We start from the raw sequence: 18,379 nt of genomic DNA, 5'->3' as shown, positions 1-18,379 counted from the left end.
GGGCCAAAGAGCTTGATTTAGAGCAATGAGCTTATGATGCAAACTAGCATTAATTCTTTTACTGCATGCTATCACTGCTGTAGTTGTATACACACACACACACACACACACACACACACACACACACACACACACATGGATTCACAAGCATATATGAAATCTTTGTTCCTGTAAAATGCTCTCTCACACAAGACCAATTGGTAGATCAAGCACACAAACACATACACACAATGTCTTAAACTGACCCAGTTGAAGGCCCAAAGGTAACACTTACTATTATCCCCCTTTACAACTAGACACCAGGTGCTCTACAGGCTTTTAATATTGATGACCTGTCCAAAAGATATAAAAGTCAAACTTAACTGACCTTGGTACACAAGACTGATTTGACTGGAGACTGATAGTCTCGTTGTGACACGTATGGCACATATGGATTAGGAAAGAAGGAGGAGAAAAAAAACACAATCCTCCCAACCCCTCCAACAAACATCATGGGCCCCATCTTGCGGTTGGTGCACAGCGGATGGCGGGCGTGGCACATGTGTCTTTGTTAGTTTCCCCCAGTGCAGTTGTCATTTTTGTGCCCACATTGTCTAAATAGCAAATACACTTGCACCAGTCTGTGCGCCTTTGGGCGTGTTGGTCTCAAAATGAGGTGTGGTCAGGCGCATTGGTGCCGCATTTTGAGGCAGAGGAAAGTGATTGCGCTACTGACCAAAAAAAAAAAACAAGTTTAGGTATAGAAAATATTATGAAAGGCTGCTGTGGCTCAGGAGGTAGCCAGTCATCCATTAATCAGAGGGTCAGTGGTTTGATTCCTGGCTCCTCCAGTTCACATGTTGAAGGGCATAAGACACTGAACCCCAAATTGCTCCTGAAGGCTGTGCCATCGGCGTGTGAATGATTAGATCCTCCTGGTGAGCAGGCACCTTGCATGGCTGCCCCTGCCATCAGTGTTTAATGGCTGTGTGAATGGGTGAATGTGGCTTGTAGTGTAAAAGCACTTTGAGTGGTCGGAGGACTAGAAAGGTGATGTACAAATGCAGTCTATTTACCATTCATTAAAAAAATAGGACTGATAAGACAAAATTTAAAAAAGAAATAGGAAATTTAGTATGAATGTGCATCCCTGCCATAGGCCTGCGGTCAAACTATCCAATTACTCAGGAACAACACTTTTAGGAACCCTATTTTGGCTATCTCCTTTATTGTACTAGAGGTGTTAATTGGCTGTTACTCTGTGTCTCTACACCTCCAACCCCAACTAGCTCAGAGTCTGATCTCCATGGCAACTGAAACATTACCTGTAGGGGTGATGAGACTGTGAAACTTGACACTTCAAGTTAGAAGGGGAAGATGGAAAGGTAGTGCAAAAGAGTGAAAGAGAGAGAGATCATAGGAAGAGACTGGATATTTAGAAACCTTGAGAAGTGAGTTTGAGGGAGGGGAGATGAGTATTTATTCTCTGTTTGTTATGTGTTTTATTATTATTGTATTGTATTGTATTGTATTATTCAACACTACATTCCCATTATGCTTACCTAAAATACAAAACTATTCACAACTTCACAATCTTACGAAAAGTAATCTATTGACGACTACAATAAACCCTATGTTTGTCCCCAAAGTCAACCTTCAGTTGAGTTTTGCACAGCAGTGGACAAAGAAGAAAGTTATTACAAAGATAATAAGAAAGAATCCAATAACATTTGATGTATTTTTCACTTGGACAGTTTTCAACAGCAACTGCAATGAAAGCCTAGTTTCTGATTTGTGTTTTCATTTTTTCACACATGCCCTTTGTCGGTTGTCCCATAATGCCAGGGTAACTGGCCTTTGAGGCACTCTGGGTAATCATTACATAAAGGCCAACATTTGTACAGATATGTCTCACCTACAATTTTCTTTTGAAGCCACCACACTGTCAGCATCACACATGATGTGCCAGCAAATTCCTCACATCTATTCCCTGAAACAGCACATTCAGGCTGCTCCACTGTACATCGACCGCTTCTTCAGTCTGCACACAGTAGAACGGGAGTTTTCTTTTTCTTCTGTGCCAGATGGTTTAATCTTTCAGTATCCCTGTACTTTCTTTCTGTGATTTTTTTTCTGTGACAACAAAATAGAGAAGCTGCTGACCATCCACCTTTACACTGAGTGCAGCAGCTATCAGTGCTCTGGACCAGATGGTGTATAATGTAGAGCAGGCAGAGCCCTGTCTATTTTCACACTCACACTAATACATCTCAGGTGCCTTGCCAATCTAATTGGCACCAAATTCAGCTTAATTTCCATCAAGCTTCTAAGTTAGTCCATATTAAGTGCGCACTCAGCAGAGATGGGGAGGTGCAAAAATCTGTATTGAATGAACTCAGGGTTTGTATGCTGTGTGTGTTGTGAAGGAGAGTCCGAGATTCAAAACAAAGTGATGGCATTTATCAGTGAGCCTTCAAAAAATCCAGTGCAAAGAACCATTATTTGCATATTTGAATAACAAGAGTCTACCCCAACTTCACAGATGCCAACTCAGCACTTTGCTGTACTCCCTTTCCCTCTTACAGGCTTCTCCATACAGATTTTCTCTTCAATCCATCCACCCACACAGTGACAGCCTTGGGACTGAGATATGTCTCTGCTCTGAGTGAATGATTCTTTGTATCATTATAAACTGCAAGCCATATGACAACACCACAACCACATTACTTTAGAGATAGCTATTGAAAACAGGATAGAAGCAGAAAAAAACAGAAAGCTAAAGGGCTTTTTCATCTCAGTTCAGCTCAATCATTGACAAGCTACAGTAATGTGATGTGTGAGCCACAAGCCAAAATGTGTTGGTCTCACAATAAAGTTATTCTTTCTACTACTAGTTTACTTTCACTCCTAGTCTTGATTATTGCCGTTCATGTGCTGGTCCCTATGTGCTCGGTTCATGCATCTCTAGTAAATAATGTTCAGCTAGCTGATTGCAGTTCTGACTGGAGACTGCAGACCAGGGAGCACATATACATTAACACAACTTGGACCCTAATCATCCCCTCAGTGGCCAATTACAAGCGGTGTGACCGGTCATGACCCTGAGTGGTCATGAGAACAATGTACCACAGACTATGTGATACCCAAACACACACACACGTTTGGTCAGCTATCCTTATTAGGATGTTGCATTGACTTCCATTCATTATGAAAAGCCTTACTCAGACCCTAACCCTAACCTTAACCTAACCTCAATTCACAACTTACCCATAGCCATAACCAGGACACCAGGACCTCAGAAATGATGTTTTGCCTCATTAGGATCACAGTTTGGTGTCCATGTAGACTACTGATCCCCAAAAAGTGACAAAAATGCAAGTGCAGCACTTGCATTTATACACACACACACACACACACACACACACACACACACACACACACACACACACACACACACACACACACACACACACACACACACACACACACACACACACACACACACACTCACACACACACACACACACACACACACACAAACAAAACCACTGTGGAATTAAAGAGTAAATGGCTGGCACTTTTTCCACTCAGTTTTGTTCTAATGCTGGTCAGTGTTGCCCAAAGAAAAACAAAGCTGTTTCCAAATCTGTATTTGGACTGAACTTCAACAAAACAAACTCTTTGGGACAATTGTTGTTTGTCTGCTTGATTTTACATTTGTCTTGGCCTGCCTGCCTGCCTGGCCAGATCATCTCACCATTTGTTTGTATTTATATCTGTGTGTCTAGATACACATCTGTGTGCCTCTCTATTTGTCGGTCTAGTTTTGTCCATCTATCCACCTGTTTATTTTCATCTAAAAAGGGGATTCGAGGAATAAAGTATAAATAAATTATGTATACAGAAATTAACAATAATGGACTATTTTGCATTGCTGTAGGGGAAAAATTAAAATAGCAAGTAGTAGAGATAAACATGTAACAGTTTGCACCTCAATTGTCAAAACATGGCTTGAAGGATTAATTAACCAAAACCATGTAATACAACTGTGTTCATACATAAAATGACTGGACATCTTCCCTACAATTACACCAGAAGAAAAGCTGTCCACTTGATTGCATGCATGTTAATACCAGGTGTAAACAGGCTAATGACTACTCTAACTTAATATTGCAATAAAAACATCAGCATTAAAAACATTGCAATAAAAACATCAGCAGAAAAAATGAGATACATACACGTCTGTAAGTGTATATCTGTAAGGAAATACAGAATGAAATAAAATGAAATTTGATGTGTTTGTTGATTTGCATTGAAGGACATCTTAAGTGAGATGTTGTTGATCGTTAGCTGTTGAAGGTGTTATGTAGGGTGCGAGGTAATCATTATGGCTTCCACTTTTCTCTTTACTGACAAGATCATTTTGTTTGCATGAAATGATTTGAATGTACACAAAGACAATATGAGGGAGTACAGTCTTTTGACAAAAGAAATAAACGAAACAAAAATGCAGCATTTCTTTTGTTAAGAAAATACTCTAATCAGTTCATTCTTTCACAGGTAATGTTTATCCCCACTGTCTCTTTCACCGTGCCAGCACACAGAAAAACAGTGCTCTGTGCTTTTCAACCCACAAATCATTTAGCTTTGAAGCAAGGCAAGAAATGCGGTGGATAAACATAGTTTCTATTTGCATAGCATGACAGAACAACACAGTACCTTACAGTACTTCTTATGTCATCTAACATGTTAGCGTCAGGTCCAGTTTGAAATTAAAGCAATAGCTGTACGACTTTCTAAAAATTATGATGAGCCAGTTTTGTGGGAAACATAGTCGACGAATAAAAGGAGGACACAGAGGTTGCAATATACAACTATGTGATAGCCAAAATGCATTATCACTTTGCTTCAACCTGAACTCAGATTTTTTGTATTACTGAGGGCAAGGACCCAGGGAAATAAAAGGCATGAGAGCAGAAAAGTGGCACATCAACAAAAATTGTTTGGAAACACAGTACAGTATATCCCTCTTCCATTCCACTGAACCAAGTAGAAAGATTGACATTAGAAGGCAAAGTTGACGTGCTGTGCTAACCCTAACCCTTTTCTTTCTTTCTTTTTCTTTTTGTAGAAGTGAGTCATGATCTTAATGCAGTTGGAAGAATGATTAGACTGCTTTCCCAAGTAATCAAAGCTAAAACCTATTTTTTCCACCAAAGCCATTCCATGTGGGCGAGGTGGATGAAATAATTCTTTATGCTGGTAAGTTGGATTATACCACACAGTCGCCTAAAACATCACAGGCTGGGTTGTGAGAATGACCAAATTTAAAATATGGGTCCCAAGACACCACAGTGACACACACACACACACACACACACACACACACACACACACACACACACACACACACACACACACACACACAGCAAAACGATACTGCCATCCATTTCCAATGTGACAGCTGAACTCAGCCTTGTGGATGTCCCTGCCATCTCTAAACTCATTTTTTAAGTATTAAATTCCTCTAGATTTACCCACTCTCTCCTCCTCCCTGCAGAGGTGTTATATGTCTACAAATGACTGCCAAAGACTGGGGGTCAATACAATACTTCTATGATTTGTGAGAGTTCTCACAGGCAGCACACAGTGTAAAGTGCAGACTGCAGCATGGTATCTCTGTAGACATCATTATAGTGATCTATACCATATACCCCTGTCATTGTAGTGATCAACGATGGCAGAAAAGACAAAGACTATTGGTCCAATCAAGGCTGAACAAAGATGTTGTCTATCCACAGTGTAACTTGTCTTCTTACACTCATTCCATATTCATAAGTCTGTTGTTCAACATTAGCCATCCATCATCAATGGACTTGATGTCTGACAACCTGTGTGATTTATTCAGTCTCAGTCATGAAGAAGTTATTGTATAGGCTGGTCACAACAAGCCTGAGGGATCTTTCCCAGCAGGTTAGATTTACATCCATCTGTGTGTGTGTGTGTGTGTGTGTGTGTGTGTGTGTGTTTGTGTGTGCGTGCGCGCGTGTGTGTGTGTGTGTGTTGACACTACAGCTGTATTTGTCAGCAGAAACATGTAAGCATGCTGACGCAGGGGATAAAAAGACACACACCAGCACTGTCACTCTGACAGAAAGCGGTGGAGAGCATCAATATGGGATCAATACAACGACAAATCAACAGGACCTTAAAGCCGTTATGCCTAATCTCTGGGTTAAGAGGGAATGGGGTGTAATTAGAGCACGATTCCCCTGCACGTTTTGAATGCATTATGTGGGAGTACAAGAGCAAAGTGTTAACTGAAAGATTATAAAAAGTTATTGATTTGTTGCCAAAGCTGTCATCAAAAATCAGACATTGTGTAGCTCTTCTAATAAACAAGTTAAATACAAGTGTGGCAAACTGATTAGCGAAAGCAATGTATACACTAAATGAATGTTTACGTAGACCCTGCCAATCAATAACCTTTCCCTTTTCAAAGTAATGTTTCCTTGCTTGAATAACACCTATATTGACATGGCGTATCTGGTCAACTGGGGAAATATCATCTACTGGAATCACTTAATACCAGTTCAACTTGAGGTTTATCCTGTCAGAAGAGGTTGCTTTGATTGACGAGAAATAGCAGTGCATTATCATATGCTCAAAACCACCACAAGTCAAACACTCCAGCTTTGCTTTCGCCTGCATTATGGTAACTCACCCTTGCAGCTCCTTCACAGACATAGAGATCTTGAGGTTGTGTCCCAGAACATGGAGTGCCGTGAGGATGTCAGCCCACTGGACCATCTCTCCCAGAGGACCCCCCTTCAAAACTTTGGGGCTGAAAACATCTCCAGACTCCTCGGTTAGGAAGCCTACATGGACCAGAATCTGAAGGAGGAAAGGGGCAAATTGTGGCAGAGAAGTGAAATAAAAGTCTGCAGAGAAGCTTCACAACACAGCTCCACTTGACACTATGGAGAGCTATAGTTGTTAACTAAATATTCAACCAGTACAGGAGATTACAGAGGTTTGAAATTCAATTGATAACTGTTTAGCATTTGTTTCTAGCAAACACCTAAAGGATAATTCAGGTTTATTACATCTTATTCTCATTTTAATAACTTGGCCGTCATTTCTATTGGTTAAATGTTACACTCACCAAATTAATTACTGAGATGTGGGAACATGGTGACATTGCAACAGTGAAATCCAAGGAGATAAACTACTTGTGTTTCTAGCTTAATTTGATTTCTTTTGGGCAATATTTCAGCATTCTCAAATCTTGGCACTTAACTCAGTTAGTACATTAATACCAATAGAAATGATGACCAAAACTTTTGAAACCAAGTTGTAATAAACTGGAATTATCCTTTAATGATGTAATGTCTTTATATTATGAGTATGACTATATACAGCAGAAACATAGAAGGCACTGAGGAGGTTACAGTTTCAAAATGGAACAACTTAAGTCATGTTGAAGTTGTTTCATAATATGAACCTACAGAATTCTCTTCATCAAGTGCTACTGCTGACCCTGAGACAAGTGACAACAGGATCTGATACACTCAAGTGACAATGATTGATCTGATCGATTATGACACTGTGTTGCGGTAATTCATCAGAGCAGAATGCCACAACAACATTATGAAAAAGTAAAACCTTCTGAGTTTCTACAAGTTGTGAAGAGTAGAGGCTAAGTCAGTCACAGTCAAGTAGTTGAAAGAAAAAAGTCATGACACAAGCAGTATGGTCTCTGCACTGAGTTGAAGATCATTGATCAACTGGACTCAGCTGAGTACTCTCAGTTTGTTTAGCAGATCTTTTTGCATCAGTGATTCTGATCAGAGAGTTATTTTATTTTCATAGCCACAACTCTGCCTTTTTTGACTATTCTAAAGGACAGTTTGTGAATAATCCACCATCTCTCTCTATCTCTCTTCAATATTGCAATATTACTCTAAAGATATATTGCTCACTTGTAATAATAAAGCTTAAAACATACAGACATTCCTCATCTTGTACCATAATGTTCATCTGTTAAATTGCGTACCTTATAAACAACATGTCCTGATGCTGGTCCCATCATTTAAATGCGTAAAAAAATAATAAGTATATAACAAAGCACATCTAAATTAATCTGATTTTCATTATATTATTTATATATGTGTGCATGCTGAATAAAGTTAAGCTCCTTGAAAGTTAAGCTGGTGCAGTGCAAACTGTTTTAATGAGTTTGAGGATTAGAATCATTAGAATTTCAGACTCTTCCAAAAGGAAATTATGGAAACTGAAAAAGTAATTCTTTGAAATCCCCAATGAATTATCCCCTCATGCTCCAATGGAATAACACGCACATGTAGAAATCCACCATTATGAGAACAACTCATTTCATAAGCACCGTATGTGTTTACAGATAACCACTGTAAGTAAGTTTGAGACACCAAACAGGAAAATCTTCTTTGTTTTAAAACAACATGTAACACTAGTGAGCAAATTATCACAGTTGATATGTTACACTATTATCTAACTTCATACTTACATACAACTATTCTGTCATGCATGTCCACCTAGCTATTGCATAATTAGTGCAACCCACCGAGAAATGAGCAACACGTTGCTTTTCACAGCGGATTAGACACAGCCATGTCCAAGCGTTGCTCTACTGAGTAATCCTGATTAGCTAACGCAGCATGAACACCTCCCACTGCTTTAGCTGGCAAATGAAGTCAACAACTTTCACCATGCAACATACATAATGAGCTTAGGGCCAACTGTGTGGAGTTTGCCAAAAAGTTTTGATGGTTATTATCTCTGCCAGGCGTAAGCCTGGAGGGGATCATGTGTTTGGGTGTGTGTGTGTGTGCGTCTATGTTTCTGTCCACAGCTAATCTTGCATACTGCTGGACTCATCTGCCTAATATTTTTTTGTGAAAATGTATGACTGTGTGCTCAAATACCTCTCATGGCTGAGGTGATTAACATTTATTGAAAAACCTATTTAATAATACCATTCCTTATGAATATATCATAAATGGCAGTAAAATGTTGATACAAGATGAATAAATCCCTGTTTCTGATATCTTCGCTGCCATCTTGACTGTACACACCTGGTGGAGATTTGCATTCTACTAAGTGCACTTTTTTATTTGCCTCCTAAGTTGCTCTTGCTATGTCATTCATTCTGCTGGTGTGGAAGTGCATGTGCTTCCTGTGTCTGTAGCTCCACACCTCTGAACTGTGATGATTAAAAGCTTCCAAAAGCCCTTTATGAGTATGCTGCACTAGTCTCTCATTACTCTCTTCCTCTCTCCATCCTGTCACATTAGTAACAATGCACTGATGTTTGAAGTTCACTGTAGGAGCCAACAGAGACAAATGCACGCTGCAAACGCACTGCTTTTACAAATAACATATTTTATAACCCTGGAAAAAAATTGAGTCTGCATAACAGAAAGAGAGAACAGCATTAAGCCTTCAGGATGACTAATACATCTACTGTACACATAGTTACATTCATTGTGTATAGTTGTGTGAAATTTTTGTGTATCAGAGAGTCATTCAACTGATGTCATAAAGTTAACATGTACAAAATGTGTGTAAAATATTGGACAGTGGTGTGAATGCAGCAGTGTCAAGCTCCAGTGAGACTTCAGCTGGCGTAAAAAATCCCCTGATTTAATAAGTCTGCTCTATTAACTTCTGCTTCATAAAAAAAGATAATTGAAATTTAATTACAGTTTGGATGGCAGATGGCAAGACTGAGAATTCATGGCACAAATATTCACTCTCTTGCCTTGGTGGTGGTGGTGGTGGTGGTGGTGGTGGTGGTAAGGGTGTATCACACAAACACTGGCAACCATGCAAAAATTGAGACAGAAGGAGTTGAATTTCACATACTGGCAGCAGCACAGAAACGCTGCTAAATAAATATGAAGAATATCACACAGTGACTGCAGAGCTGAGTAACTGTGAATTGGATTCTATAAAACTGGCATCCACACACACATGCAAAGTTAATGGGGAGAGAGGTAAGTGTTCTTTGAAAAAACTGGCATCTTGCATCACATAATCGAGACTGCTGAGGAGGGATTTTGCTTGTTCTCTAATGGACAGTATTTATCTCCATTTGCAAATGTTAATTCCTCTGTATGGGAGCAAAATTAAAGTGAAGTTCAATGAAACATATCCAAGCACCTCTGGAAAAGTAACCTTTATATCATAGAGTAGGAATCAATAGCTAGAATGGAGAGGAGAGAGAAACTAGTGTGGGTGGTTCACGCTCTGCTGTACCGTGCAGATCACTGGCAACCACTCTCACCGCCAACACAAGCTCGCATATTTGCTCATGCACTTACTTGAAAATGAAGATGAACGGGTGGAAAAGTCGTATAATGGGAAGGCAACAACAGAGGTAGGTAACTGTGAAGCTAAAGCTATATTTCCTCATGATCGCCTGTATCACAGCCAGCTGCCTCCCTTAGGAATCTGATCACACACAAGAGACAGGGGAGTGCTTTATACAGCGGACTTCTGGTACTCCCAGATGGTGTGCATGTGTGTATGTTGATTTAGAATTTTGTTTGTTTTGATTTGTTTTTATGCATCTGTGTCGCACTGACGTACATCAACGAACTCTAGTCAGGATCTTGTGTGTGTGTGTTTAAGTGAGCATTAATGTTTGTGTGTAGATCATTGCACACTCGCCGTAAGCTTAGGGGATTCTCAAAAGGATCTAAAGCTACTCTCTACTGTTAATGTCCCATGGGGATCGAACACAAAGACCTGCCAAACCTACAGAAACAGAAGGAAAGGTATGATAACAATGCAATCCCGCTCAAATCCTCTGCTCACCTTTACAACACCCCATCTGCCTGTGTATGTGTTCATGCCCCACCCCTCACAGGAAACGTCTCATTTCACAAATCAAGGCCTTGTCACAACATCTTCCATGCTCCCAATGTTGTTTTGTGATTATATAAGTGGGATAAAATGTGGAGAAGAAAATCTATTATCTTTTTTGTGCTGATTTTAGAAGTGTTTAGTGCCATTTAGGTGTGTGTATGTAAGTAAAATCCTTGGAAAGTCCTTGGTGCTACTGTGTGTACATACAAGAGTAGCGGAGTAGAAGTGGCATGTATGTGGTACCACTCCACTGCTCTGCTCCGCTCCACTCATCACTAACAGGCTAACGACAGAGGAATGCTAATGCTTGTCTCAGCATCTGTTAGTGCAGGACTTTGCAAGAATGCATGTGTGTTTGAGTGTGCGTGACCCTGTTTGCTCATGCATTGTGGCCCTTATGAAGGTCACAGCTGTCCGATTCAAGGCCACTAGTGGCAACACAAGCTGGCACTGCCAACCATCACCGCTTCACCCTGAATTTCACCTTCTTCGTATCCCTCTGAGCATTTTCCCTTCTTTATTTCTCCTCACGTCTTTCGCTCCTTCCGCCTTGTTGTCATATTCTTCCAAGCTGCTCCCTGCCCCCTCCTCTTTCGTCTTCACTTTTACTTTTTCTTATCTGCCCCTACTCTCGCCCGCTCATTCACATCACCTTCCATATCCCATTAGTCTCCCACACTGTCTGCACTTCATGAGTCAGAGGTCAATTATCTCTCTAGAGGGCAAACACAGGGAGATGGTAAATTAACAGTTTGGTATATGCTGACAAACACACTAAATGTGCATGCTCAATGCACAGTAAGTAGGCATAGATGCACACAAAGTAACTTGCTGAGACACTAAACTGACACCGGCGAGGCAGTGAATACACTGTAGCAGGTTAACAGTGTAAGGTCAGCATCTCTGAGTCTCGACTGTCATCATTTAAAAACCCTTTCCATTATACCACAACCAAATATGTCTCCTTTGAGTTCTTGCGCTATAAAGGGCTGAATGGTTGAGCTGGGTTTTTGATCAAGTGTGATAACTGCACCAAGGAAAAAAAGTTAAGTTCTTTTAAATGTGTAAATGCTTTGCAAGTGAGGCACAGTAAAAAGGTTGACTGTAGTCTTTCTCAACTCCACAAGCACTGAGGAAATAGGAAGGTTAGTCACAAAATAAAAGAGAGCTCCTATAGTATTTAAGGCAGGCTTCTATTTCATCACACACCCGGCACTGCATACAAAATCTCTCAAATGTATTTAACTGTAGGAAAATACTTAAATCTTTTCCTCTGTGATTCTCAGGTGTAAAAAAAAAGAAAAGAAAAAAAAACCCTTCACAATTACATCTCTCACAGTCATTCTCATGAACACACATGCACACACACACAGATGCACACACCCCTCCCCCTTTCCTGTCCTTGTGTCTGCCTCTGACAGTTAAAAAAGATTCATCTTGTTTTTTCTCTCATTTTCGTCTCCCCCTTGATCCTTTCTCTCTGCATACTTGCCTGTCTGCTCTACTAATTTATTATTTTTCTGAGTAAACATTCACTCCGCTTATAATCAAAGACAATGCCAAACAAGGAAACAGAACTGAATCAACAGAGCCCTGTTGGAATTGTAAAGACTGCACACTCAGGCAGAATACTTAAGTTGCTGTTGGAAGCGAGGATTGTGTTCTAAGGTTAGGCGAGTGCAAGGCCACAGTCAATTCACCTCAGACAATGTTTTTACAAGGTCAGAGTTAATTAAAAGTAAACAGTGTTATCCTTCTCAATGTTAAGGTGAGTCCTTCTTTTTTTTAGATTTAAAATGAAAAAGAATCTCCCTGTGAGAAATGAGGTTAACAGTCAGATATAGTCAATTTGGCTACGCACTGAGATTTCATTCTCAAATAAAACGTATAAGATGCTTTTTTTTTTCAATGCTGTAATAATTAGCAGTCCCTCGCACACATACGCACACCCAGTCCCACGTGGACAGAAGCAGAGTACACAAACACACACATATTTATTTCCATTTCTAATTATTGCGATAAACAGCTTTTGACAGCCAAGGCCAGCTCTTACAAACACCAGGACATCTGCTGTTGAGATAGTGGCAGCACGTTGTAAGGCGTATGGGCTGTTCAAGCAGCCACAGAGCCGTGATAGAGGATAACAAATCCCCTCAGTGCACTACAAGAAAGGAGAGCATCAATCACAATGACAGAGGACTATTTCTACCCTTGTTAACTTATTTTAGAGAGAGATGGGGCAGAGAGACACATTTTAAAGAGAAGCAGCAGAATGTGTGTGCTCAATTTTCCTTCTCACATTAATTTAATGACAGAGGTGGGTAGTAACGAGTTACATTTACTCCGTTACATTTACTTGAGTAAGTTTTTGAAAAAAAAAAAAACTTCTAGGAGTATGTTTTAAATCACTATACTTTTTACTTTTACTTGAGTAGATTTGTGAAGAAGAAACTTACTCCGCTACATTAGGCTACATTGAGCTTGTTACTTTTCTTTTTACCTCTTTGGTATTCTACGCGTCATTATTTTTAATGTACGCCTCATTTTAATCTTTTATTTTGTCAGAGAGAGAGACTTCCGCCAAAGACTCTACCACGTGACTGTGTTTCACCAATCAAACGTAGTCGTGCAGTCTCGTCACGTGACCATACTCAATCTCAGCGGCGGAACGAATTAGCTTTACAATTTACAGTCGTAGCAAACAAAAAAGATACACGGATGAAAAATGTCAGAATCTACAGTCGGCAATGCAGACACAGACGAGGAGGAAATGGCCTCATATTGAAAGCATGTTTACCTTACAAAAAGTACCAAACAGAAGCTACATTATGCGCCGTTTTGTCACAAACACACAGACACACACAGACACAAAGGTTTGGAAATGTGTGTTACTTGTGCTTAATTTTATTTTTTATTATTTTATTGATTTTATTTTCTATTGAAGTACTTGAATTTACCCGGATTATTTTAATGTAAGATACTTGGTAATTAATTAATTATTTTATTGATTGGATGAACTCTAATTTGCCTGAAGATGGTTATTTTGCATTTTTATTTATCTGATTGAATGCTTGTGTTAACAAATAAATCAGACGTTACTCAACAGTTACTCAGTACTTGAGTAGTTTTTTCACCAAGCACCTTATTACTATTACTTTGGATGACTACTTTTTACTTTTACTTGAGTCATATTATTCTGAAGTAACAGTACTTTTACTTGAGAACAATTTTTGGCTACTCTACCCACCTCTGCTTAATTAGTGTATCATTTTCTTGACTAAGACCAGGGTCAGAAATGTAATAATTAGTGGAAAGGTTATGTGCAGGAAAAACTTTTTAGGACTCCCAGAGTTTCAATCGCATACTGCTATTTGCTGACATTTATAAAAGTAAGCCTTTAAATTACACCCGTAGTTTTATACTTTTTAAGCAATTTTTAATGAACACATGAATTTGCAAGCACCTTGGCTTCCTGTCTTTGTTCCTTGATCATGTCAGCCGTACCTCATGCCTCACCTCTCTCCCTTCTCCCCCCATCAATCCTTCCTTAATCCATATTCTATAGTACCTTCCCCATTACCATCCACCCCACTCCCTCCTTTCTTTCTCATCTTATTCTTCCCCCTCTGGCACTGGTACAGCTTGGCATCTCATCATAATCCCAGTCATTCATCAAAATCATTCCTTTCCCCCTGTTCTCCTGTTAATTTTTTCTCTCTCATCTGTTCTTTTTTTGGTATGCACAGGTACACGCAGGGAGTGGCAGTAGCTATGTCCTTATACTCACAGCTTCAATGCTAACCAAAATGAGATTTGACAATTTTGCATTATGATACTGCAATACGTTTCTATTTCACAGCTTTGAGCACTGTTTTGGAGTGATACATTCAACCAGTTACACACCAATTATACATGAAGGATGCCAACTGCTGCAATGGTTGACAACCTATCATTACCTCCTCGATCATATTTTCCTACCACCTATGATCATTCAAATGGGGAACGTTCAAGAAGCATCTAATAAGGCTTTTTATGCATTTTGAGTACTTGAGTGGAAAACTGTGCCTATGCCTTGTATCTCTATACATTTCTAAAACTCTAAAGATGGTGCAGTATTATCAGGTTTTATAAGCTGCATGTCTGTTGATGGTTTTCAGTTCAACTATGTTGTTGTTACATGACACTCCACTCTTCTGCCTACCTTTTTGGCTGGACCAAAACTGTCCTGCACTGACCCGATTGACTAGCAGAGCGATGAGGTTATGACATCAGTCGGCCAAATACCACCACTTACTGTATTTGCTTCAATTTAATAGCCCTTGTTTCAAATTAATAGCCCTCTAGCATTTCTAGCATGTAATGGTATGTGTGTTTGGCAGCACACCACTAGCATGGCCAAGGTAGCCTGGTTGCCTTGTAGTGTTCCTGCCATCAGAATGACAAACAAGAGACCCGTGACACTGACTGAGTGCAACGCTGTTATTAAAATGTGCTCTGTTATCTACGTAGTGAAACAATGTCTCCTCTCAGTAGTAATTCCACTGCAGCAGTTAAACTGTTTTAGTAATAGTTAAGGTCAACAAACCATTGTAAAATATATTTAAAAAAAAGGTTTGGCTCTTTTTTTCCTGCTTTACCAAAAATATACCAAACCGTGATCCCAAAACTGAGGTGCATACTCAACCATGAATTTTATGAACTGCTACACCCCTGTTTCATATACTCATAAATATCCATATACTAGCTGTTGACCTAGTCTTGTTTCATATGGACTAACAATGTTTTTTTCTGTATTGAAACACTCTTCACACCATTTATGCTCCTGCTCCCATTGTTATTGTCAAGTTTCTCATTCCGACAAAAAAAGGAATGTATACAGTAAAAAAAAGTCGGGCCTTACCCAAGGCCCTCCATCATGCACCATCCTTTTGTGTTCATCTCTCCCTCCCTCTTACCTTCTTCTGGTCCCTCCATCGTTGCCCCAGCTTGGTATCCAGGCGATTGGCAGCTGTTGCCCACTGTTGCGCAAGGCGGTGGATTCTGCGCTTCATGAAGCTGAGGGACTCCTTGCCTGTCCCAACCTGGTCCAGCAGTACAGAGAGGTCTGTGCGGAATGCAGCCTGGGAAGAGGATAGATAAGGGGAAATAAAATAGACAGTGCTTTAGTCATTTGATCAAAATATGGGTGCTACTACTAACAAGTATCATATAATAATAATATCCGTGGTGTGCAGTGGACATATCCATTTACTTTTTTTTTAATGAGCATTACAGCCACACTGTTACATCCACTGACATTTCACACTTTTTTTCTTTTGGAAGAGAGCTGTCTGTTTCAGGTCAGCCCGCCTCTCTCTGACTGCTGGGATTGCCACACCTGACTCATCTCGTCAATGGAGCTATATCAACCCTCTGGCACCAGTCTTCCCTGCCATTTAGCAACTAGCATGGTTGTAGACTCTTCGTTGTATTTTATTGGCTTGAATACTGTTGAAACATACTGGTCTGCAAAGTACAGAAACCAAGTACTTAGTATATTAGAGAAAACATGTCTTCTTTAGATTTAAGAGGATCAGCTGATTTAACTCCTGCATGAAAATATTTATTTAACCAATTCCGGTCTTACCCATGGTACATCTGTTCCTTCTTGTCAAAGCTAATCTCTCAAGAAAACTAGTGTCCTAAGCAAACCTTCACTTTGCCGTTTGTTTTTACTGCTTTGAGCCTGGATTTAGTTTCCCCATTCAAAGTGTAAAAAGTTTCAACACCATGCAGTATGTTTTCCAACTAATGGTGCAAACAATAAAGCATTTTCTCCTCTGAAAACAACCTTGACTCAGCCCTGTTTAAGTGTAAGATAAAGAAAGGCTATAATCTACAGCTGAGTCACTGGGGTCCCAGGAGAAGATGGAGATATCAGTCTTCATTTACACTGACACTCTGCTTTACCTTCCGAAAAAAATTTCCACGATGTCACAAATAGAGTTGAGTGCGGGGGTGAAAGCATAGAGATATAATGCACACACATCACTTTTATAACTAATTTAAACATTCATGGCTGCTTTGTGTTCCCAAATGAACTGAGTAAAAGGCTGAACAAGCTGTAACTCTGAACATTACAAATGACTGTCAGTATGAGTGTGTGCAATAAAGACTTTCCTTACTCCATTTCATGAACACTTTTATCCAAAGCACCTTATTATCACTGCACAGACCAGGCCCTAGAGGGCACCTTAACCTGGACTTTGCCACCAATGAGAGGAACACTGTAGTTAATATTAATATGTTGGCAACCTCATTGGTTTACGATTTAAATCAGTCCATATTTATTGAGAATGATAAGTTTCAGTATTTATTTCTAAATGTCACTACCCAAACCATAAATACATCCATGTCTAAATTATATCTTAATAGGTTGATAAACCAATAGACTATTCAAAATGTTTATATTAATTTATGTATTCATTTATGTGTGATAAATTATAGTTTTGAACTGCACACTGACCTCAAACTCAGTGTTGAAGAAAAATGGAGAATAACTACAAAGGGGATGAGGCGTGTTTTAATTGGTAGAGAGTGAACAGGGTCAGTTGAAAACTAACTATTATGAAGTAATGGGGGCAGACTGCTCAACATCAGCCTACTTCTGAGCAAAAGTACTGTTTGTACTATTTTTCCCCCTCTGCTGTGGATAGGTGATTGACAACTTGATGACTTCTGTTAATCACTGTCTTCATTTTCTGTCTTTATTGTTATTAAAGGCTTTCTGAAACTTAAAATACAAAGGCATCAAAACTTGGGAGAAATAATAGAGAGAAATATCTTTGGTGATTTTTGTTCTATAAAAACTGCAATTATAACTAAATGATGTGCAATTTATCTGTTCTAGCAGCCACCTAAAAACTAAATTGCCTTGTTTTTTCATCTTATCTACTCTGCGCTTTCTATCCATTAAAAGACTGGCATTTTGACTTTTAGATGCAAACAGCTCAGAAAAGCACATCAATATAGGGTTTACAAGAACAGTGTGTTACTACATATTGGTAACATGTTTAATTCATGTCTTAAGATAAAAATCAAGAATCTTCTACTACATGCCTCTCACTGGATACACTGAATAAACTCGAAAGAAATCCACTTCATACAGCATAAATCATCTTCAGTGGCCAAAAGAAAGACAGTAGCTACATTCGTTCTTGAATATATGCCAGCTAAATGAAAAATGTGAGAAGGGTGATTTGTAGCAAAGGCTACTAAAAATCAGCTGCATTCTTTGGCCCGTGTTGCTACCTTGACAATATTTTATGAATTTCCAAAGGCACTGTTGCCCTGATTCCCTATTAATTTGTAGTGCAGTGCTTCTACATGGCCTTGATGAACTGAGCATGCCAGGAAATCTGAGCTCAGAGGACTGATTCAGTGGCTGTTTTAAACAAACAATAGGAAATAAAAAGAGATGCAACTGGATTTGTTTTTTTACGGTAGGTGTGTC

At 39.4% G+C, this 18,379-nt stretch overlaps 1 protein-coding gene across 1 annotated transcript in view; it reads right to left on the bottom strand.

Annotated features, from left to right (window-relative positions):
- LOC128364616 (alpha-1,6-mannosylglycoprotein 6-beta-N-acetylglucosaminyltransferase B-like) overlaps positions 1-18,379 on the bottom strand; it is a 133,714-nt gene that overhangs the window by 59,406 nt on the left and 55,929 nt on the right. Inside the window, exons 7-8 of the mRNA XM_053325185.1 lie at positions 15,843-16,007; positions 6,704-6,873 (exon numbers count right to left, since the gene is read on the bottom strand). Of these exons, the coding sequence (XP_053181160.1) occupies positions 6,704-6,873; positions 15,843-16,007 (335 nt within the window). The remainder of the gene's footprint in view (positions 1-6,703; positions 6,874-15,842; positions 16,008-18,379) is intronic.

This window comes from Scomber japonicus, chromosome 2 (genome assembly GCF_027409825.1).
Source record: "Scomber japonicus isolate fScoJap1 chromosome 2, fScoJap1.pri, whole genome shotgun sequence".
Taxonomy (NCBI): Eukaryota; Metazoa; Chordata; class Actinopteri; order Scombriformes; family Scombridae; genus Scomber; species Scomber japonicus.
The sequence above is the reverse complement of the archived record's forward strand: the minus strand, read 5'-3'. Positions and strand labels throughout refer to the sequence as shown.